Raw genomic sequence first — 24986 nt, forward strand, 5'->3', positions numbered from 1 at the left:
AACAAATGTAGTGGCAACCCAAAACTATTCACTAGCTAACACATTCTGAGTTGCATCCAAGAAAAAAAAGGTTATACAGAACCTGCAATCTCAATATCTTTAAAGGAAACAGACTATATTGGTTACTAGTGGTGTGATGGGTTCATTGTCTTTTAACGAAAGAAAACATTTGTCCAACTAGCTAAAATTCATGCAGACAGTCATGCACACAAGCACATTCAGACTTTCATTTACTGCAGCTATAACCTAATGAACTTCGTCCCTTGCAAGGGCAAGAAAAAGTACACTCATGGGGCCAACAAAATATAATTTTATTAGTTTACCCATGTTAAATTAGCTCTCAAGTAATCAGGTACAAAGGAAGAATATGTAGTTTGATCTCATTATAAGGAACAGGTGGTGCCTTGAAATTTTTTAATTAGCTCTCAAATACGCCCAATACTCGATGCTAAATGAAGAAGGCTATACAGATGCTCTCAACAGAAACCTATGCAATTGAAGAATATGTCATTGCCACTGGATCAATATATATATTAATTCCAAACAGCCGCTCCAACTCACACAATATATAGTCGATCTCATTATAAGGAACAGGTGGTGCTCGGTCAAGGCAGTTATGGAATTCAGACGCCATGACCTGCAGAATCACACAGCGAGTTGACAACAAAAAACATTCACCTTCCCGCCTCGAGTCCAGGTCCACGGCAACTCGTGCCTTGCTCGGGATGGAGCAGCTCGTGCACTGTGTTAACCGCGCCGCGTCGTGTCGTCCGGCCACGCTGCGCACCAACACCTTCGTCTGCATCACCTTGATGCGCAGCCGGTCCGCCACCTCCGATGCTCGTCGTACTTGTCAATCACCTACAACCAGATGCAGAATAATATTTTGACTAATCAATCAAGAAGGGAACGCAGCCTAGCCGGTGTATGGACTAGGGACGAAGGGACGGGCGTTGTGCTTGAGGAAGATGACGGGGGAGCCGTGGTCGTCGGAGCCCTTGCACAGCTCATGAAGCCCTGCTCGATGTACTTGCAGAGCTTCATGAAGCCCTGCTCGATGTACTTGCAGCTGCCGCATGACGGCCGGAAGAAGTCCACCACCACTAGCGTGCCCGTCGCCCTCGATCGCTCCAGGAACCGGCTGAACTACTCGTCCGTCTTGAACTCCGTCACGCACTCCACTAGGCAGGACTCGTTGTCATCCTCCTCCTCCTCGCCCACGGGGGGAAGCCCCGGCAGCGAGCCGTTGGTGCTCCCCCCGCCCTCCTCGCTTCTCTCCGACGACACGGAGACGCGGATCTGGCGACGGGCCCAGGCGGAGCGGGGCTGTTGGGAAGGGAAGGGCGGTGTGGGGGCGAGGCGGAAGGGAGAGGGAGCGACCGGAGGTGGTGGTGGCGGGGGGAGGTGGGGGTCGGCCGGTGATGAAGGGGACGGGGGGAACGGGGGAAGGCCACGATCGGATCTGGAAGGACGAGGGGAACGGGGGAAGGTTCGTTCTATGGGGGAGGACAGAGCACGGGAGAAAGGGAGGAAGGAGAAGAGAGGAAGAAAGGAGGCAGGGGGTGGATGGAAAAATGCCAGGAGGGCAATGCTAGGGTTTCGGCTAGAGAGATGAGGGCTATCGTTGGATCCGGGATCATCCGACGGTCCTTAATGCATGATCCGTGTGAGATCTCCATGGACCAATCAGAACGCAGTAAACACTATGAAGACGATATGACCATCTAAATTGGTCCTAATTGATTGAAAATAAGTTTTTTTACAAGAAAAACATTTACTTTTTCGAGTGACAAAGATGTTTTTTTGTGAAGGACCTTGTTGACACTAGATATTATGCACAGTGGTGCATATTGGAATGACAAACAATGTTGACTAAAGAAGTTTTCATTTTCTTTGGACAAAAAAAACATTTTTCCTTTTTCGAGTGCCCAAAATGAGTTTTTTGTGAAGGACCTACCATATGTTTGTTGTAAAATTGGACCAAATCATTTTTATAGAATACTAGGCCATATTTAATTTACAAATGACCAAATGGTTGTGTGTAAAAAGATTTGAGCCACCTCTCGTGAAAAAGACAAATTTTCGTCGAATCGGTAGGAAGAGGGTCAAATTTGAATTGCACTCCCTCATAGTTTGCTCATGTTTTTTTCCAAAAATAATTTCTAGGTAGATAGGTATATATGTAATCATAGAAACACCAAAAAAAATCAATATTCAACCCCTAGCTAGGAACGGTCATGCCCGCTGTTTTGACCGCATTTTGAAACGGGCATGAAAAATTCGAAAAAAAAATCAAAAAATTGGAAAACCTTTGCATTGTCCCATTAAATATGACCAAGTGACAAGGGAAAATAATAAACTTGTAATACGACAATTACTTTTAGAAAGTGTTCTCAAAAATGAGCTATCATGTGTGAAGGTTGATGACTTTCAAGCCAAATGATCAATCTCATGGCCACATTCATGGCATGGTTTGTTCAAATGATCTCATATTTTTCAAAAGGGTGCATGTTGTAATGACAAACAATGTTGATTAAGGAAGTTTTCATTTTCCTTGTATGGAAAATTCATTTTCCATTTTTCAAGTGCCCAAAATGAGTTTTTTTGTGAAGGACCTACCATATATTTGTTGCAAAATTGGACCAAATCAGTTTTCCAAAATACTAAGACATATTTAATGTACAATTGACCAAATGGTTGGGTGTTAAAGGCTTTTATCGACCTCTCGTGAAAAAGATAAATTTTCGTTGAATCAGATGGAAGCGGGTCAAATTTGAACTGCAGCTACATTATATTTTGCTCTTTATTTTTCTCAAAAATCATTTATAGGTACACAAGTATCTGTTTAATCAGAGAAATACCAAAAAGGTTTCCAATATTCAACCCCTATCTAGGAACGGTCATGCGTGTTGTTTTGACCGCATTTTGAAATGGCCATGAAAAGTTCAAAAAAATCAAAAAATTGGAAAACCTTCGCATTGTGCCATTAAATGTGACCAAGTGATGAGGAAAAATAATAAACTTGTAATGCGACAATTATTTTTAGAAAGTGTTCTAAAAAATGAGCTATCATGTGTGAAGGTTGATGGCTTTCAAGCCAAATGATCAATCTCATGGTCACATTCATGGCATGGTTTGTTCAAATGATCTCATATTTTGCAAAAGGGTGCATGTTGGAATGATAAACAATGTTGACTAAGGAAGTTTTCATTTTCCTTGTATGGAAAATTCATTTTCCGTTTTTCAATTGCCCAAAATGAGTTTTTTTTCTGAAGGACCTACCATATATTTGTTGCAAAATTGGACTAAATCATTTTTCTAAAATACTAGGACATATTTAATGTACAATTGACCAAAATGGTTGGGTGTTAAAGGCTTTTATCGACCTCTCGTGAAAAAAGATAATTTTTCGTTGAATCAGATGGAAGCAGGTCAAATTTGAACTACATCTACATTATAGTTTGCTCTTTATTTTTTTCTCAAAAATCATTTCTAGGTACACAAGTATCTATTTAATCACAGAAATACCAAAAGGTTTCCAAGATTCAACCACTAGCTAGGAACGGTCATGCCCGCTGTTTTGACCGCATTTTGAAATGGCCATGAAAAATTCAAAAAAATGGAAAGCCTTTGCATTATGTAATTATATGTGACAAAGTTATCAGGAAAAATAATAAACTTGTAATACGACAATTACTTTTAAAAAGTGTTCTTAGAAATGGACTATCATGTGTGAAGATTCATGACTTTCAAGCCAAATGATCAATCTTATGGCCACATTCATGAGATAGTTTGTTGAAATGATATAATATTATGCACAAGGGTGCATAATGGAATGGCAAACAATGTTGATTAAGGAAGTTTTCATTATCCTTGTATGTAAAAATCATTTTCCATTTTTCAAGTGCCCAAAATGATTTTTTTTGTGAAGGACCTGCCATATATTTGTTTCAAAATTGGACCAAATCATTTTTAGAAAATACTAGGCCATTTTTAATGTACAGTTGACAAAATGGTTGGGTGTTAAAAGCTTTTATCCACCTCTCGTGAAAAAGACAAATTTATGACGATTGAGGTGAAAGCGGGTTAAATTTGAACTACAGCTGCATTATAGTTTGTTCTTTATTTTTATCAAAAAGCATATATAGGTACATGAGTATCTATTTAATCAGAAATACATGGTGTGGTGGCTTGACGTCGAGGTATGGATGGTGGTCGAGGGCCCCGACTCTAGAGCGCGTGAATTTGCATGCCACCCGCATGGTCACCGCCCGCCTGTTGCGTTGCCACGCGTTCTGGGTGGAATAGGCATGTCTAGTGGGTTGGACAATCCCTCGATAGCTGTTAGGAATAAGAATACAATTGAAGAATCTCACGAGGAGACTGAGCTAAGCTCAAACATGAATTAGCAGCCAAGTGTTTGATTAGCGGTACGGGTAATGAACATAGACAATGGGACTAAATTTTGGCTGAGGATGATCATCTATTAAGGAGACTCTCTTGGCAATTTTTTAGCTCAAATGGATGAACCTAGGTGGCACTTGCTTTGCAAAGTAACACACTGCGCAGAAATATGGATGTTGAAGTTGGGATCAAATGAATGAATGGATTGAGCTGAAATTTGGTGTATGATGTTAATTTGGGCATATGAAGGCGCTGTAAAAAAATTATACCATTTGGACATGCCAAAGTGACACTTCCTTCACAATGTGTCATTCTGGACAGAAAATGATAATTGAAACTGGGCTCATGTAGATGATTGGATTGAGCTGAAATTTGGAGGAGGATGATAATTTGGGCACATTAAGGCACTGTAAAAAATTCATAAAACTTGGATAAACAAAAATTGTACTTTCTTCACAATGCTCTCTACTTCACATAATACTGGGAAAAAATATTGAGGGAAACTAGCTAAATTAAATGAGCTAAAATATGGTGGAGTGAGGTTATATGGCCAGTTTTATTTCGTGGTAAATTGTCATCAACTATAAAGCAATATAAAATGTATTTGCTTCACAAACTGAAAATATTACGAGAAACAAAGATTGAATGATGAGCTCACATGGATTGTAAGATGGGGCAAAAAATTTGTGGAGAGCTATGTTTTGGGAACATAGAAGATGTGGAAAAAATTCAACTCATGAGGATATTCCTATCTAGTACTTCCTTCACAAAGTTGTTAGCTGAACACAAACTTCGGAAATTTGGTGAGAAAGATTTACTAGGCAAATGGTTATGAAAGTTTTCATGAGGCAATGATTTGGATAGGAAAGAGTGCCCAAAAATTTTGAGGGTAATCAAAGAAATAGAAATAGCACTTCCTTCACAAAGTGCTATTCTGAACAGAATAGGAAAATGAATATTGCTGAATTATTTTCGAACTATGGAAAAAAGGGTTTTCATATATTTGAGGAATATATGATCCAAAGTATTTATGAGAATTTTTTAAGAATTTTTTGAATGACAGAATAGTAGGTTGCTTCACAAACTAGGCAAAAAATAACACATGGACATGACACGTAGGCAAAACTGATGATGTGGCACCTAGTCATAGTTATGACCATCTATATTGGTCGTAATTAGCTACAAATTAGGCAGCGAACCAGGGCTATCCGCTTTACGACCATTTCCAGGAAGGAAGTTACGACCTTTCTGATGAAAAAGGTCATTGGTATTTGGGTTAGGACCCCTCCGAACAGCTTACGACCAATTGGTCTCAAATAGTCATAGATTTGCGACCATTTCTGCGAGCGTCACTGCCAAAAGGTCGTTAGTTGACATATTTCTTGTAGTGCGCGTGTGACAAGTTTCATGTCAACGGATCTCGAGAGTAGGACTCAGATCCGCTACCCACCATGCTGGAGACCGTGGGAGATCACCGAACGAAAGCTTGTGGGCGGAGGGGAGTGAACTGGGTTGAAATGCGGCTAGAATTTCATCTGGAGTACGTATATGGTCCTATTTATGTGGGGTTGGGTGGGTGAGAGTGGGCATAATCCAACGTGATTGACGCGTCCCGTTGTTCCATATTCGGCCCAGATTTGGATGGTCAATCCGAGCGTTTGAGCCGAATATGAAGCGTCCAGTTAGGTGATTTTTTTGCCTGATCGGGCTACCCACCTAGACATTGGGACGGGTACGGTTGTAGATGCACCATACGAGCTTAAAAACAATGTCTATACTGCATAACTCCAACCGTGAATATCATTTTCTCATGTTTCTTTGGGCCTGATTTTCTGCAAATGTATTTGGACTTGTATCTTCCCTCGCTCTTTCTAGGTAATTTCGTGTGTGTGTTGTAATTTTTTGTTGAGAAATGTGTGCATGTTGTATCACGATTTGTGTTGAATGAATCAATGAAAATTTTCTTAAACAAACAAACACAAAGTGTCATTCCGAAGGGAAAAAATAAAAACGAAGTTTTTTATATACACGAGTATGCACGCACCCCTATGAATGCACTCAGGCGCATCCTATCCCTATAAACACCTCAAAGAGACTGTACTGACACGTCATATTATCCATTAAACAAACAAATTACAATCAGTATATACGTGGTCACTCCGTATGCCAAAAAGAGTATCTAGTGTCTTGGAGATTTGCACAAAGGGCTACAAAAATATAAATTTTACAACTTTACTTGGGAAGATCCATATGCCCAACATAATCATCACACGTCGTCGGTCGCCATGGCCACCATGACACCAACGGAGAAAAACGTGAGTAGTCTTCACATCCAGATCTCGAAGAACTCCATTGCAGACCACACTACTTTATGAACCAATTAAACGGCTCGTCGGAGACGACGAAACCGAGTCTTTGTGGCACGTCGGTTGGGAATCATCCCCAAGTCTGTCAGACCTTGACGGCGTGGTCTTCATCCAACGTGATCGGAGAAAAAAGAGTGTCGCCGCAAGCCGTCATCCGCACGAAACCGAGTCTTTGTGGCACGTCGGTCGGGGATCATGTTTGGGACCAGCCGACATTGTCGTCTAAGAAGACGTCAAGCACCAGCCACCACAATCTAACACCGTCAAAACAAAAGTCCGACCAGACACAAGGGCTACCTGCTTCCTGATGTTGCTGATTGCAAATTCACCGGGGTAGGAAAGAAACATAGACATCTAAGCCTATCCTATTTAGTCGCCAAAGCGAAGTCGTCGGGGTCCTTAGTCCCTTGGACCATCGAAGCGATAGCCAAAGGGGCCAAGGACCCGCAACCACACTCACGAAGGAAGGAGGCAGAAAGATCGCCTTTCAGTCGCTTGTGTAGAGGCGGTTAATGAGAGAAAAAGTGAAACTAGACGATGGTTGAGATGTTCATCCAACCACACATACCTTGCCATGGACGACCTGACCCGACCAGACAAAAAAAAAACCGATACGACCTGCCCATAGGCCGGACCTGGGCCTAGATTTTGAGCCGAACGACCGGACCGGACCAGGCTCGGGCCTGTCGTTGTCGTTGTTTTCTCATAGGGGGTACCCTGACGGCAGTGTTGGAAATATGCCCTAGAGGCAATAATAAAATGGTTATTATCGTATTTCCTTGTTCATGATAATCGTCTATTGTTCATGCTATAATTATATTAACAGGAAACAGTAATACATGTGTGAATAAATAGATCACAATGTGTCCCTAGCAAGCCTCTAGTTGGCTAGCTCGTTGATCAGTAGATGATCATGGTTTCCTGATCATGGACATTGCATGTCATTGATAACGGGATCACATCATTGGGAGAATGATGTGATGGACACGACCCAATCCTAAGCGTAGCACTAGATCGTATTGTTCGTATGCTAAAGCTTTCCTAATGTCAAGTGTCTTTTCCTTCGATCGTGAGATTGTGCAACTCCCGGATACCGTAGGAGTGCTTTGGGTGTATCAAACGTCACAACATAACTGGGTGACTATAAAGGTGCACTACGGGTACCTCTGAAAGTGTCTGTTGGGTTGGTACGAATCGAGATCGGGATTTGTCACTCCGCGTGACGGAGAGGTATCTCTGGGCCCACTCGGTAGAACATCATCATGAGCTCAATGTGACTAAGGAGTTAGTCACACGATGACGTGCTACGGAACGAGTAAAGAGACTTACCGGTAACGATATTGAACAAGGTATAGGTATACCGACGATCGAATCTCGGGCAAGTTCTATACCGACAAACAAAGGGAATTGTATACGGGATTGATTGAATCCTTGACATCGTGGTTCATCCGATGAAATCATCATGGAGCAAGTGGGAGCCACCATGGGTATCCAGACCCCGGTGATGGTTATTGGCCAGAGAGGTGTCTCGGTCATGTCTACCTGTCTCCCGAACCCGTAGGGTCTACACACTTAAGGTTCGATGATGCTAGGGTTATAGGGAATTGTTATACGAGGTTATCGAAAGTTGTTCGGAGTCCCGTATGAGATCCCGAACGTCACGAGGAGCTCTGGAATGGTCCGGAGGTAAAGATTGATATATAGGATGGATGGTTTTGGACACCAGAAGTGTTTCGGGCGTCACCGGTAACGTACCGGGACCACCGGAGGTGGCCCCGGGGGTCCACCGAAAGGGGGCAACGACCCCGGGAGGCTAGATGGTCCACATGCGGGAGGGAACCAGCCCCTAGGTGGGCTGGTGCGCCCCCCACTCAGCCCATGGCGCAAGAAGAAGGGAGAGGGGGGAACCCTAGCGCAGGTGGGCCTAAGGCCCACCAGAAGGGTGCGCCACCCCTCCTCCCCCCTTGGCCGCCGCACCTCCCCCCATCTAGGGCCGCCGCCCCTCCCAGGAGAAGGAAACCCTCAAGGGGGCGTAGCCCCTCCCTCCCCCTATATATAGTGGGCACTTTTGGGCTTTTAGAGACGCAGTTTTCCCTCTCCCTCGGCGCAGCCTTGCTCTTCTTTCTCCTCCTCTCTGCCGGTGCTTGGCGAAGCCCTGTCGGGAGACCTCGTCTCATTATCGACACCACGCCGTCGTGTTGCTGGAGATCTTCACCAACCTTTCCCTCCTCCTTGCTGGATCAAGGTGCGGGAGACGTCACCGGGCTTCACGTGTGTTGAACGCGGAGGTGCCGTGGTTCGGCACTAGATCAGAATCACACCGCGATCTGAATCGCCGCGAGTACGACTCCATCAACCACGTTCTAGCAACGCTTCCGCTTAGCGATCTTCAAAGGTATGAAGATGCTCTCACCCCTCTCTCGTTGCTAGTCTCTCCATAGGAAGATCTGAATATGCGTAGGAATTTTTTTGAATTTATGCTATGTTACCCAACAGTGGCATCCGAGCCAGGTTTTCTATGCGTAGATTCTATGCACGAGTAGAACACAAAAGGTTGTGGGCGATGATTTTTCAATTGCTTGCCGCTACTAGTCTTATTCTTTTCCGGCGGTATTGTGGGATGAAGCGGCCCGGACCGACATTACACGTACGCTTACGTGAGACTGGTTCCACCGACAGACATGCACGCCGTGCATAAAGGTGGCTAGCGGGTGTCTGTCTCTCCTACTCTAGTCGGATTGGATTTGACGAAAAGGGTCCTTATGAAGGGTAAATAGCTTTGGCATATCATTGTTGTGGCTGTCACGTAGGTAAGAAAGCGTTCTTGCTAGAAACCCAAATCAGCCACGTAAAACTTGCAACAACAATTAGAGGACGTCTAACTTGTTTTTGCAGGGTTTGGCATGTGATGTGATATGGCCAAAGTTGTGATGTTGCATGTATGATGTATGAGATGATCATGTTATTGTAATACGTTTCACGACTTGCATGTCGATGAGTATGACAACCGGCAGGAGCCATAGGAGTTGTCTTAATTTATTATATGAGATGCAACGCCATGTGCTTACTACTTTTACTTCATTGCTAACGGTTAGTTATAGTAGTAGTGATAGTAGTAGTTGGCATGACGACTTCACGGAGACACGATGATGGAGATCATGGTGTCATGCCGGTGACAATGATGATCATGCGATGCCTGAAGATGGAGATCGAAAGAGCAAAGATGATAATGGCCATATCATGTCACTATATGATTGCATTGTGATGTTTATCATGTTTTTCATCTTATTGCTTAGAACGACGGTAGCATAATAAGATGAACCCTCTTAAAATTTCAAGAACGTATTCCCCTAAGTGTGCACCGTTAAGAAGGATCGTTGTCTCGAAGCGACACGTGATGATCGGGTGTGATAGATTCTAACGTTCGCATACAACGGGTGTAAGCCAGATTTACACACGCGAAACACCTAGGTTGACTCGATGAGCTTAGCATGTACATACATGACCTCGAATACAAGAGACCGAGAGGTCGAACATGAGTCGTATGGTTGAATACGATCAGCATGAAGTTGCTCACATGGTGACTAGTCCGTCTCACGTGTTGATCGGACACGGGTTAGTCAACATGGATCATGTATCACTTAGATGACTAGAGGGATGTCGATTTAAGTGTGAGTTCATACTTAATTTGATTAAATGAACTTAATTGTCATGAACTTAGTCTAAAAGTTGTCTTTATAAATATTGTAGATGGCGAACGTCAACCTCAATTTCAACGCATTCCTAGAAAAAAACAAGCTGAAAGATGATGGTAGCAACTATGCGGACTGGGTTTGCAACATGAAGCTCATCCTTGAAGCAGCTAAAAAGGCTTATGTACTTGATGCGCCGCTGGGTGACCCTCCCGCTCCCGCAGCAGCCCAGGACATTCTGAATGTCTGGCAAACGCGGAGTGATGACTACTCTCTGGTTAGGTGTGGCATGTTATACAGTTTAGAAACGGGGCTCCAAAGGCGTTTTGAGCAACACGGTGCATATGACATGTTCCAAGAGCTGAAGCTAGTTTTTCAAGCTCATGCCCGTGTCGAGAGATATGAAGTCTCAGACAAGTTCTTTAGCTGTAAGATGGAGGAGAACAGTTCTGTCAGTGGGCACACACTCAAAATGTCTGGGTTACACGGTCGTCTGACTTCACTTGGAGTCGAACTTCCGGATGACGCTATAATTGACAGAATCCTCCAGTCTCTCCCACCAAGCTACAAAGGTTTTGTGCTGAACTACAACATGCAAGGGATGGAGAAGACCATTCCCGAGTTGTACTCGATGCTCAAGTCTGCAGAAGTAGAAATCAAGAAAGAGCATCAAGTGTTGATGGTCAACAAGACCACTAGTTTCAAGAAGGGCAAGGGCAAGAAGAACTTCAAGAAAGACGGCAAAGCCGTTGCCGCGCCCGGTAAGCTAGATGCCGGAAAGAAGAAAAAGAATGGACCCAAGCCTGAGACTGAGTGCTTCTATTGCAAGGGAAAGGGTCACTTGAAGCGGAACTGCCCCAAATACTTAGCGGACAAGAAGGCCGGCAACGTTAAAGGTATATGTGATATACATGTTATTGATGTGTACCTTACCAGCGCTCTTAGTAGCTCCTGGGTATTTGATACCGGTGTTGTTGCTCACATTTGCAACTCAAAGCAGGAACTGCAGAATAAGCGGAGACTAGCCAAGGACGAGGTGACGATGCACGTCGGAAATGGCTCCAAGGTCGATGTGATCGCCGTCGGCACGCTACCTCTACATCTACCGTCGGGATTAGTTTTAAACCTTAATAATTGTTATTTAGTACCAGCTTTGAGCATGAATATTGTATCAGGGTCTTGCTTAATGCGAGACGGCTACTCATTTAAGTCAGAGAATAATGGTTGTTCTATTTATATAAGTGATATGTTTTATGGTCATGCTCCGCTGGTGAATGGTTTATTCTTGATGAATCTCGATCGTGATGTTACACATATTCATAGTGTGAGCACCAAAAGATGTAAAGTTGATAATGATAGTCCCACATACTTGTGGCAGTGCCGCCTTGGTCATATCAATGTTAAGCGCATGAAGAAGCTCCATACTGATGGACTATTAGAGTCTCTTGACTTTGAATCATTTGACACATGCGAACCGTGCCTCATGGGCAAGATGACTAAGACTCCATTCTTATGAATAATGGAGAGAGCAACCGACTTATTGGAAATAATACATACTGATGTGTGTGGTCCAATGAACGTTGAAGCTCGCGGTGGCTATCGTTATGTTCTCACTCTCACCGATGATTTGAGTAGGTATGGGTATATCTACTTGATGAAGCACAAATCTGAGACGTTTGAAAAGTTCAAGGAATTTCAGAATGAGGTCGAGAATCAACTGACAGAAAAATTAAGTGTCTACGATCTGATCGTGGAGGAGAATATTCGAGTCACGAGTTTGGCACACACCTAAGGAAGTGTGGAATCGTTTCACAACTGACGCCGCCTGGCACACCGCAACGCAACGGAGTGTCTGAACATCGTAATCGCACTTTATTAGATATGGTACGATCTATGATGTCTCTTACCGACTTACCGCTATCATTTTGGGGATACGCATTAGAAACTACAACATTCACTACAACATTCACTTTAAATATGAACTATGGTTTGGCAAGAAACCTAAGTTGTCGTTTCTTAAAGTTTGGGGCTGCGATGCTTATGTGAAGAAACTTCAACCAGAAAAGCTCGAACCCAAAGCGGAGAAATGCGTATTCATAGGATACCCTAAGGAAACTATTGGGTATACCTTCTATCTTAGATCCAAAGGCAAAATCTTTGTTGCCAAGAACGGATCCTTTCTAGAGAAAGAGTTTCTCTTGAAAGAAGTAAGTGGGAGGAAGGTAGAACTTGATGAGGTAATTACACCCCCTCTCAAACAGGAAAGTAGCGCAGGGTGGGAAATTGTTCCTGTAGCGCCTGCACCGACTGAAGAGGAAGTTAATGATAATGATCACGAAGCTTCGGATCAAGTTACTACTGAACCGCGAAGGTCCACAAGGGCACGCTCCGCACCAGAGTGGTACAGCAACCCTGTGATGGAAATCATGTTGTTAGACAACGGTGAACCTTCGAACTATGAAGAAGCGATGGCGGGCCCGGATTCCAACAAATGTCTTGAAGCTATGAAATCCGAGATAGGATCCATGTATGAGAACAAAGTATGGACTTTGGTGGACTTGCCCGATGACCGGCGATCCATAGAAAATAAATGGATCTTCAAGAAGAAGACTGATGCAAACGGTAATGTAACCGTTTATAAAGCTCGACTTGTCGCAAAGGGTTTTCGACAAATTCAAGGAATTGACTACGAAGAGACTTTCTCTCCCGTAGCGAAGCTGAAATCAGTCCGAATCATGTTAGCAATTGCCGCCTTTTATGATTATGAAATTTGGCAAATGGACGTCAAAACAGTGTTCCTTAACGGGAACCTTAAGGAAGAGTTGTATATGATGCAACCAGAAGGTTTTGTCGATCCTAAGGGTGCTAACAAAGTGTGCAAGCTCCAGCGCTCCATCTATGGGCTGGTGCAAGCATCTCGGAGTTGGAACATTCGCTTTAATGAGGTGATTAAAGCGTTTGGGTTTATACAGGTTTATGGAGAAGCTTGTCTGTACAAGAAAGTGAGTGGGAGCTCTGTAGCTTTCCTCATACTGTATGTGGATGACATATTATTGATGGGGAATAATATAGAGATGTTGGAGAGCATAAAGGCCTATTTGAACAAGAGTTTTTCAATGAAGGACCTTGGAGAAGCTGCATACATATTAGGCATCAAGATCTATATTGATAGATCGAGACGCCTCATAGGTCTTTCACAAAGTACATACCTTGAGAAGATATTGAAGAAGTTCAATATGGAAAACTCAAAGAAAGGGTTCTTGCCAGTTTTGCAAGGTATGAGATTGAGTAAGACTCAGTCGCCGACCACGGCAGCAGATAGAGAGAAGACGAGTTCTGTCCCCTACGCTTCAGCCGTAGGCTCTCTTATGTATGTCATGTTGTGTACCAGACCTGATATAAACCTTGCCATAAGTTTGGTAGGGAGGTACCAAAGTGATCCCGGTATGGAACATCGGACAGCGGTCAAGAATATCCTAAAGTACCTGAAGAGGACTAAGGAAATGTTTCTCGTTTATTGAGGTGACGAAGAGCTCGTCGTAAAGGGTTACGTCGACGCTAGCTTCAACACAGATCCAGATGACTCTAAGTCACAGACCGGATACGTATATGTTTTGAATGGTGGGGCAGTGGGCTGGTGTAGCAGCAAGCAAGAAGTCGTGGCAGCATCTACATGTGAAGCAGAGTACATAGCTGCTTCAGAAGCAGCTCATGAAGGAATTTGGATGAAGGAGCTCATCACCGACCTTGGAGTGGTTCCAAGCGCGTCGGGTCCAATGACACTCTTCTCTGATAACACTGGGGCCATTGCCATAGCTAAGGAGCCCAGGTTTCACCGAAAGACGAAGCACATCAAACGCCGCTACAACTCCATCCAGGACCATGTCCAGAGTGGAGTAATAGAGATTTGTAAAGTACACACGGATCTGAATGTTGCAGACCCGTTGACTAAACCTCTTCCACGAGCAAAACATGATCAACACCATAATGCTATGGGTGTTTGATACATCACAATGTAACTAGATTATTGACTCTAGTGCAAGTGGGAGACTGTTGGAAATATGCCCTAGAGGCAATAATAAAATGGTTATTATCATATTTCCTTGTTCATATAATCGTCTATTGTTCATGCTATAATTGTATTAAAAGGAAACAGTAATACATGTGTGAATAAATAGATCACAATGTGTCCCTAGCAAGCCTCTAGTTAGCTAGCTCGTTGATCAGTAGATGATCATGGTTTCCTGATCATGGGCATTGGATGTCATTGATAACGGGATCACATCATTGGGAGAATGATGTGATGGACAAGACCCAATCCTAAGCGTAGCACTAGATCGTATTGTTCGTATGCTAAAGCTTTTCTAATGTCAAGTGTCTTTTCCTTCGACCGTGAGATTGTGCAACTCCCGGATACCGTAGGAGTGCTTTGGGTGTATCAAACGCCACAACATAACTGGATGACTATAAAGGTGCACTACGGGTACCTCTGAAAGTGTCTGTTGGGTTGGTACGAATCGAGATCGGGATTTGTCACTCCACATGACGGAGAGGTATCTCTGGGCCCACTCGGTAGAACATTATATGAGCTCAATGTGACTAAGGAGTTAGTCACACGATGACGTGCTACGGAACGAGTAAAGAGACTTACCGGTAACGAGATTGAACAAGGTACAGTTATACCGACGATCGAATCTCGGGCAAGTTCTATACCGACAGACAAAGGGAATTGTATACGGGATCGATTGAATCCTTGACATCGTGGTTCATCCGATGAAATCATCGTGGAGCAAGTGGGAGCCACCATGGGTATACAGACCACGGTGATGGTTATTGGCCAGAGAGGTGTCTCGGTCATGTCTACCTGTCTCCCGAACCCGTAGGGTCTACACACTTAAGGTTCGATGGCGCTAGGGTTATAGGGAATTGTTATACGAGGTTATCAAAAGTTGTTCGGAGTCCCGGATGAGATCCCGGACGTCACGAGGAGCTCCGAAATGGTCCGGAGGTAAATGTTGATATATATAGGACGGATGGTTTTGGACACCGAAAGTGTTTCGGGCGTCACGAGTACCGTTTCTCCTCCTCTGTGCCGGTGCTTGGCGAAGCCCTGCCGGGAGACCTCGTCTCTCCATCGACACCACGCCGTCGTACTGCTGGATATTTTCCCCAACCTCTCCCTCCTCCTTGCTGGATCAAGGTGCGGGAGACGTCACCGGGTTGCACGTGTGTTGAACGCGAAGGTGCCGTGGTTCGGCACTAGATCGGAATCACACCGTGATCTGAATCGCCGCGAGTACGACTCCATCAACCGCGTTCTAGCAATGCTTCTGCTTAGCGATCTTCAAAGGTATGAAGATGCTCTCACCCCTCTCTCGTTGCTGGTCTCTCCATAGGAAGATCTGAATATGCGTAGGATTTTTTTTGAATTTATGCTACGTTACCCAACAGGCAGATGCCATGGGATGGCTAATTGAGGTGAGGGCAAGGCTGTCGTGGAGGATCCGGGACGGGATAGGGTAGTAGCACGCGATGGTTTACCCAGGTTCGGGGATCTCCGAAGAGATAATACCCCTACTCCTGCATGTCTATATATGATGTATATTTGCAGTACAAGGTTGCTCCTGGAGCTGTATTGGAGAGAAAGGCCATGGGCTTGTGCCTCATACGTGACTGTGTGTGGGATGGGAGAGAGTCAGTCCATAAGACGATGAGAGGGCCGCCAAAGGGAGATCTCTCATACATGGTGGGCATGAGCCCCTTGTATGGGTGTGTGTGGCTTGGTATGTAAGCTACAGTGGGTAGCTTACGTACCAAGCTGCTTGGCATGTAAGCTACCAAGCTATATGTAGCTTGGGAGCTAGGCGATGCTTGTCCCCTGGAACACTTTATAAATCAGCGCCCAGGGGACAAGTTACACTGTAGATGAAGCTGCGGGACGCCCGAAGGGACGTCGTAGTTGACTCCGGGCAGCCGGCTGGCTGGCACAACCGGCTGGTCGGAGCAGCCGAAGTGGGCAGGAATGGGAGCAGCCGACCCGGGCGGGCAGGCACCCCGTTTGACTCTCCGTCTTTGGGGTACATAGGGATTATTCCCCCGACAGCCGTATTTGCACTTTAAGAAAGATGAAGAGGCCCGACAACCTTTTTGACTGATGGACCGGGCTTGAACCTGATTTTTAGGCCCGATGATCGGGCTACGCCAGGCTTCGGCCTAGGTTTTCTCTGTCGGGCTTTGGTAGGCCCGGCCCGACGAATGGCCAGCATGTTGGTTTGCTCCATCCTTTTTCGTTGAAGTGTGTGTCCACGCGCAAAGCATGGTACGATAAAAAAAAAGGCATGATACGATCTCCCCGCGCACCCAGAAATCCTAGATCCGCTGTCGCGGTCAGATAACCAACACGGCGTTCGCCCCCAACCCTCCCACTGCCCCGCCGATCCCGATCCGATCCGATCCGGACCGTACGTCTCCGCATCCGACGGCCACCAGCGCCCCGTCCGCCACCAACCCCACCCCGATCCGTGTCGTCGTGTACGCCGCACCAACCGCCGACCCCATCTCTACCGCGAGACAGCGACGGGAGCCCGCGCCGCTGACCGCCCGTCCCCAGCGGCGCTAGCAGGCCCGGCGAGGGCCCGGCGCGCCTATTTATTATCCCCGGCGACGCCCGCCCCTTTTTGGGCCGACGGAGAGAGCAGGGGGTCCAAAATTCCAAATCCGAAGCCGACGCTCCGGAGGCCGGGAGAGGCGGCGGCGCCCGATCCACACACGGCACATCTCCACGCGCGCGGTGCACATCCACTCCCACCCTCCGCTACTGCCTCTTCTTCTCCTCCTCCACCACCGCGGTTTTTTCTCTCTATCGCTCTCTGTTTCTTCTTCTCGCGGCTGGCGGCCTAATTATAGCCGCTGCTGTTGCCACTAGGTGCGCGCGCGGGGCGGACACCGTCTGCCGCCATGGGAGCGCTGGAGGAGGCCCACCTCGCCGCCGTCGCCGCGTGCGGGTGCGACGAGGAGGAGGAGGAGGATCTCCTGGTGGGGCTCGGCGGCGGGGAGGCGCCGGTGGACGCCATGGAGCCGGCGGTGCGCGCGCTGCTGGCGGGCCTCGGCGAGGACGACCGCCGGGAGGGGCTGCGCAGGACGCCCAAGCGCGTCGCCAAGGCCTTCCGCGACGGCACCCGAGGTATAGCCCGTGGATCCATTCCCTTCGTAACTGCGCATGCTCGCGTTCGTTCCCTTTTTCTTCTTATTATCCGTGATCTGTGGACTTAGCTCCCCCCGCGCTGTCTAGAGTCGTCCAGTACCAGAGCGACGCCGTGAGGAATTTGAGATCTCAGAGCGAGGGGTTTGGATTGTCCAGGAATTTGTTCCCCGAATATTCCATTTCATCAGTCTGACTGACCATTTTGCTTGAGGTTTAAGTTGGTAGTTTGCTGTGAGTGTTTGCTCATCAGTCCTATCATTGCTGCTATAGATTTTTTTTATATGTGTTGCTGCTATAGTGTTCCTCGGCTGGTAAAGAGCGATGCTGCTTTCTGGTGGTAGCCCATGCTTTGAAAATTTGGTGATTGACCACCTATCAGACTGTGATGTAAGTGCAATGTCCACCAACCAAACCATGCATCAGGACGGTTCGATTGTGATGACCGCAATGTCTTTTGCCAGTGTGAATTTGACAGTTTAATTGCTAATTTGCTGACTTTGCACTATGACTGTAAAAGGCGGCCACCGACGTCTCAGTTGGAATTTTGGTGGGAACAGCAGCAAATTCAAATTCTATTGTTAACTGCTGTTGTTTTCCTTTAGTTATGATACCACTTTGTCCTTGATGATCAGCACACAACACATGTCATTTGTGGAATTAAGAATTTCCAATCTTGTGTAATTAAGATTTCTAATGTCAGTGTCTAGCATTTGTCTTATACGATACGTGCCAAAAATGAAATAAATAGTCGCTGTTCATTTATTGAATTATACTATGTGCATACTACATAGATCATCACAAGCCGTGCCGCTCCCATACAACACCAGTAATCAACTTAGGCCAATGATTTATTTACCAAAATGAAAATTTAAATAATGTCTGGACATTGTCCCTTAATTGTTGCATACTAAATGTTATGTCTCAGGACGCAAACACGGGGAAATTTAAATTCCACAGTTATGGGGTTATGGACACTGTGTAATTAAGATTGTTGCATACTAGAAGTTTCATAGGTAACCATTATGGGTTTGTCTTATACTCCCTCCTTCCCAAAATAAGTGACTCAAAAGTGACTCGAATTTACACTAACTTTAGTACAAAGGTGAGTCATTTTTGAGTCACTTATTTTGGGACGGAGGCAGTACAATACTAAATAGTGAAGGACCATTCATTAGACTGCTTGGAGGATATCTGCATAGTCTCGTAACAAGGTGCGGTTCTCCTACAAACTCATACCAATTATCAACTTGGAAGTAAGATGGGCTTTACCAATAATGTTGATATATTGCCTAATGGATTGTTGCATACTGACCATGGTGATTATAAGACAGTTTTCTTCTTAATAAATAGGCAAGCTTACTAGAATTATTTCCTAGTTAACCGAGTACCAAGTAGTGTCTTTTTGTGACCAGCTGTCAGTTACATATTCTTCAAACTTGTTTCATACATATTCCCTCCTTTTCCTAATATAAGACCTTTTAGAAATAACAATATAGACTACATACGGAGCAAAATGAGTGAATGTACACTCTAAAATACGTCTACATACATCCGCATGTAATCAATATTGGAATCGCTAAAAGGTCTTATATTTAGGAACGGAGGGAGTATGTTTTAAGCTCCCTTCCTCTTTAGTCTGTTTATCGTAAACAACTTGCGGTTCAATAATTTAACAGTTCATGAGTCTTTGGAAGGGAATGATAATCTGACCATGTTTTTTTTTACTCCATGGCGATAACCAGAAATTTGTAGTACTTCAGGAATAATAAACTTTGTTTGCTTTCAACATTTCTTGGAAGACGGCCCTGTTGTTTGGTAATCTAGATAAAATCCATGAGCAACCAATTGCTTAACGGCCCTGTTGGCTATAGACAAAAAGTCAAGAGACACTCATAGAAATATCTGTTAGCAATCTATCTTTTGTATTTTTCTTTTTTTCTTCTTCAATATTGCGTGCCTCTTTTATACCGAACCACCTTCTTTATTTGAAGATTACAGTGTTGACTGTTGGGCATATGCCAAGTGTTGTGCCAACGGGAGCTGGTTTTACTTTCTTGTAAACTCGTCATGGTATTAAGATGTTGCCCCATTAGTGACGGACGTCTATGGTTTTAAATTTTACTTTGGGCCTTATTTGTATGGTCTAGGAACCTGACGCATACACGTGGTTCTTTGAACTAAATTCCATGAGGATGGGCTGGGTTCCGTGTCGACCCCAGTCTGTCCAAATTAAGACTTACTGTGCACTCTCTATTTTTCAACTCATGTTTAAGGTTGTTGCTTTTTGAATGAAAGATTTTTTTTGTTGAACACGTGACACACTTGCTTCTTGAGCCTTGTTTGACGCATACCTAAAAGCTAAAACCACTCTTGCAGGTTACAGACAGAAAGTAAAAGACATTGTGTTGGGTGCTCTGTTTCCTGAGGTTGGTGTTGACAAAAGGACTGGTTCTGCTGGAGGAACTGGAGGGCAAGTTGTTGTTCGTGATATCGATCTTTATTCATACTGTGAGTCTTGCTTACTTCCGTTCAGCATACAATGTCATGTTGGATATGTGCCCTCCGGTGGAAGGGTTGTTGGGTTAAGCAAGCTTTCAAGAGTAGCTGACGTCTTTGCCAAGAGGTTTCAAAACCCTCAGAGATTAGCTAATGAGGTTTGTGGTGCATTGCATGCTAGCATACAACCTGCTGGTGTTGCTGTTGCTATGGAGGGTTGGCACATACCTTTGCCAGAGAACTTGAAATGCACAAAATCGCGAGCTTTGATTAGAACTTCACATTCATCCCGCTCTGGTGTTTTTGAGGGTGAGAACAGCTCTTTTTGGAATGACTTTGTGGCTCTTCTTAAGCTTAGAGGCATAGACATGGATATGGACAGCCGTTCTGCTTCTTTAACTTGGTGCCCCTTAAGGCCTCATGAGGTTCCGCTTTGCAATGGGCATGGCAAGAGGATTACAACCAATGGTGCAACTTCACCAAAATCTCTATCCAGTCCGTCTAATATGGTGTCTGCTGTCAGCTCAATGCTCCAGTCTCTTGGAGAAGACCCCCTCAGGAAAGAACTTCTAGGCAGTCCCCAGCGTTACGTGCAATGGCTGATGAGGTTCAGAGCATGTAATCTCGATGTGAAGCTGAATGGTTTTACGCTTAACAGTGCAAGTGTATATGAGAGACCAGGTGAAGATGCTACTGATCATCGAGCAATTAGTTCTGAGCTGCGTTTGCCATTTTGTGCCCAGTGCGAGCACCACCTGTTGCCGTTCTATGGAGTAGTGCACATTGGTTACTTTGGCAGTGGAGATGGCGAAGGGATTGACCGCTCCCATTTTCAGGCTCTCGTTCATTTCTACGGGTGCAAGCTTCAGGTCCAGGAAAGGATGACAAGACAGATAGCTGAAGCAGTCTATTCCGTCTCACATCGTGGAGCTATAGTTGTCGTGGAAGCCAACCACATCTGCATGATATCAAGGGGAATAGAGAAAATCAGGAGTAGTACAGCAACAATTGCAGTTTTAGGTCAGTTCTCGACCGATTCTTCTGCCAAGGCATCCTTTCTACAGAGCGTGTTAGATACTGCTAATCAGGAAGTATGAACGGCTTCGGATCATATACCAATAGAATCTCAGCCAGAAGATACAATGAGCCTAATTCCCAGTCGTCATTTCAGCAAGGCAGGCACTGCGAGGACTATATGGTTTGAAGTTGTCATCCAGCTGTGGCATGGTTGCCATTTTACCAAGCAGTTGCAGGTGGGAGCGACGAGGTCCTCGTCGCGTGGAATGTTGTGTCTGAAGATGTAACCAGAAGCACCAGAAAGTTTTGGTTCTCCCGTGTTGTACCATTTCATTTCAACGGCATGGCAAAAGTTATCCTAGCGTTGTAGGTGCGGCCGCTGTGCCGAGCAATACAGTATAATGTTTAAGTGGTTGTTCGCATGTACTAGCAATTTTGGTGGGGTCATTTCTGTTTCTGTACGTTCCTTTTGATGTAGGGTACCAAAGCATATGAGGTGTTTGGCAGCCTGCAGCACACCCAATCAGGCCCTGACGATGTAAAAATGGTCCATTTGGCTTCGCGGCCTCATTCAAATCGTGGCTCCCACGATGTTTAAAATACATCAACCAGCCATTCAAATCAGGCTAACATTAATCAGCCATCCAAATCTTGGCCTGAACGATGTTTAAAATACACCGCAGGTCTGCTAGCAAGACTTGAATCGGCCGTTTTCAGCTAGCCAAGTTGAGTCTATGGGGCGAGTGCAGTATACAGGTTGCACACACTTCCTTTTATTATCTCCCGTAATTTCTTCACTTGTTTTATTTTAGAGTGAATTCCGCATTTTACCTTGTAGTTGTACATTTGTGACACATATTACCCCATTTAGTGGATTTTTTTTATCGAAATAACAGATTTTGGTGACTTTTAACACGGTAATTCCTCAGATTTACATTTTTCTTGTTTATGTTTGATAGGATTGACATGTTGCGTTAATGATTCGTAAAAAACCTGTAAAGACCAGAGGACATTGTTGACGATCATGTCCAGACTTCTTTTGTCCATCGGTTTCATTCCTCATCATCGTTCATATATTTTGAACCCCAGGCGTTACCTCACACCTTGCCCGATGGACATGCATCAGAAAACGGGTGTCCAAAACTTCCAAAAGAGGTATTATAGACGAATTTCTACTTGATGGGGTAATTAGTGTCACAAATGTACAACTACAGGGTAAAAAACGGAATTCACTCTTTATTTTACCAAAATACTGAAAAGCGCAGCTGCGCTATCTCGTTGTCTTGAGCACACTCGCTACATGACAAAATCAGCGTGCGTTCTCTCCGTCCCACTATATCTAGCCACATCCCACGTGCATGCATTTATTTGGGGTTTCAATTTTTTTTAAATTCATATTTTTTGACTCTAGCATCGAATTTTAAATTCGTCTTCATCATTGTGTTTGTCGTGATAAGTACTTCAAAACTAGGCCCCATATGGATAGATTTCGACAAACTTTTTTTGACAACTTTGGATGATATTGAAACAACTTTAGTGTTAAAAAAAGCAACTTGTGTTATGCAATGAAAATTCCTTTGAAATTGTCTACTACGATTAGAAAATTAACTAACTTCACCCTTTAGCAACCACATGGCAGATGTTGTCAACTATTTCTAAACTATAAAATGGTTAAATTATACGTTGGATGTGCATTATGTATCAATTTTTTTTCAAAAAGATATAACTTTCAAACCAGGGGTCGGAATTGTGATATGTTTTCATTGTTGGGTTCTTCGTGACGAACTCTTCAAGACGAGATCCCATATGAATATGTTTTGAAGAATTTCTTTCAAAAGCAACTTCGATGCTAGATGAGGCAACTTTAGTGCTAAACAAAAGCAATGTTGATTCTAGATGAATTGCATTGTGTGTATACACATGAGTTGCTTGTTGAATGCACCAGAGTTGCATAAAAACACACTAAAAGTTGCTAACTTTTTTTGTAATACTCGAGTGTCATTATGACAACTATTTACGAATAGCAGGCAACTGAGCATTAATGGTAGGTAATTTATAGTATCTATAGGTAAATGAACATCAACTGTAGACAACTGACCATCAATAATAGGCAACCGCGCATCAAATTTGAGCAATTTTACAGTATTTGTAGGAAACTTAGCATCAACCATAGAGAACTGATCATCATTAATAGGCAACTGGGCATCAATGTTTGTCAATTTCATATTATTTGTAGGCAATTAAGCATCCACCGCATGCAATGAATCATCAATGACCAACAATTGAGCAACAACAATAGGAAAGTTGAGATAATATTGACAAGATTCATAGATACATATAGTGCAATGAAGTTATTTGTACGTATCACTAAATGCGCCTTATTTTTTGCGTGGTTTTCTTATTTTTACAAAAAATAAACCAAATAGACAGTCCAACTAGGCCAAAAAAAGTTGCTTTCCTATAGCACTAAAGTTGTCTCAATATCACCGAAAGTTGCTCAATTTTTTTTGTCGAAACCTATTCTTATGGGATCTAATTTTGAAGTACTCGTCATAAAAAACCCAGTTGTGAAGGCGAAACTGGATTTCATCGCTTAAATCAAAAGTTATAGTTTTTTTTTTTACTTTTCGAGTCGTAAATAAATGCGGGGATAAGATTCTTTTTGATTGCTCAACATCAGGCGGTCGGCTGCTCCTTCCATTTTTGGAAGAGCGTCCAATCCCACCAAGGAGCGCTTGGGCGCTCGGTAGTGATGCCCTTTATTTTAATCTACATAATTGTGTTTCGATTCGAGATAAGTAAGTTATACACACATATGTTGTGGTTTCATTTAGGAAATTGGTTCATAGTTTCAATGTTCTGGTTTCATTCAGCCAATTGGCTCATAGTTTCATTGACTATACAAGTTTTATTTCGCGTTCATGTTTGAAGTTATTTTGGATGAATTTTGTTAAATTTGTTGCACGGTTGACCGTTTAATGTTTACTTTGACCAGTTTCACACGACGGTAGTGATGTACATTTTCTGTTGGACGGTCATAGACGAGTAGACTAGTGGACAATAGGAATGCATGTGGTCTATTCTACTCACACCCCTTAATCTCCTTCATCGTAACCACCCCTTTGTCTTTCCCTACAAAAAAATCAATCCCTTATAATCTACACAACGGTGCATTGGTTAAGATAAGTTGTACATGGGAAAAATGCACATCAATGTTGTGGTTTTGTTCATGCAATCGGTTTGTAGTTTCCCGACTATAAATGTTTTACTTCGTGTTCATGTTTGAAGCTATTTTGATGAATTTTATCAAAATTTCCTTTCAGCAAACTTCATCTCGTTATCTCATGCGACTTTCCTATTGTACATTTTATGTTTCGGCGGTTTTAGAAAAGTATATGTGTATCTCTCTATTGTATACTATATTAAAATGTTCATGTGGTGGTTTAGACGAAATTTGGCAAATCCATCATCACGCACAACCAACCGTTTTTTGTCACTAGATTCATCTCGTTGTTCCACGAACCATGAAACTTTTGTGTTGTATATTTTTCGTCTCGACTCGTGTAGACGAATAAGTCTTTACCTATCTACTACAGTATATTATAACTGTTTGTGTCATGTGTAGCTGTTAACTCTTAATTGGGCCAATTCAAACCCAATGTATGCAATCAAATGGTGCGGAGTGCATCAACTCAACCCAACGCAGGCAACCAAGGCTCGGGTGAAATTGCTTTCCTAATGCAGGCTATGAAACTATGTGCATTTCTTTTTTGCCTGCATCCATTCAGCCTGTCCCAGTTGAGTCAC

General features: G+C 43.9%; 1 protein-coding gene and 1 pseudogene across 1 annotated transcript; one reads left to right on the plus strand and one right to left on the minus strand.

Moving 5' to 3' along the window:
• Window positions 1–623: 623 nt before the first annotated feature.
• Window positions 624–17020, minus strand: LOC123428821 (annotated as a pseudogene).
• Window positions 17021–17126: 106 nt separating this feature from the next.
• On the plus strand, window positions 17127–21626 carry LOC123428022 (GTP cyclohydrolase 1). The gene is made up of 3 exons (XM_045112175.1): window positions 17127–17252; window positions 17388–17645; window positions 20043–21626. Exons 2-3 carry the CDS (start codon window positions 17420–17422, stop codon window positions 21257–21259), a joined length of 1443 nt encoding a protein of 480 aa, XP_044968110.1. The 5' UTR covers window positions 17127–17252; window positions 17388–17419; the 3' UTR covers window positions 21260–21626.
• Window positions 21627–24986: the final 3360 nt, after the last annotated feature.

The sequence above is a fragment of the Hordeum vulgare genome, chromosome 2H (assembly GCF_904849725.1).
Source record: "Hordeum vulgare subsp. vulgare chromosome 2H, MorexV3_pseudomolecules_assembly, whole genome shotgun sequence".
NCBI lineage: Eukaryota > Viridiplantae > Streptophyta > Magnoliopsida > Poales > Poaceae > Hordeum > Hordeum vulgare.

Coding starts and splice junctions, on each gene's coding strand:
- LOC123428022 (XM_045112175.1), top strand. CDS start 17,420: ATGGGAGCGCTGGAGGAGGCCCACCTCGCCGCCGTCGCCGCGTGCGGG. Junction 17,646..20,042: donor CTTCCGCGACGGCACCCGAG/GTATAGCCCGTG, acceptor CCACTCTTGCAG/GTTACAGACAGAAAGTAAAA.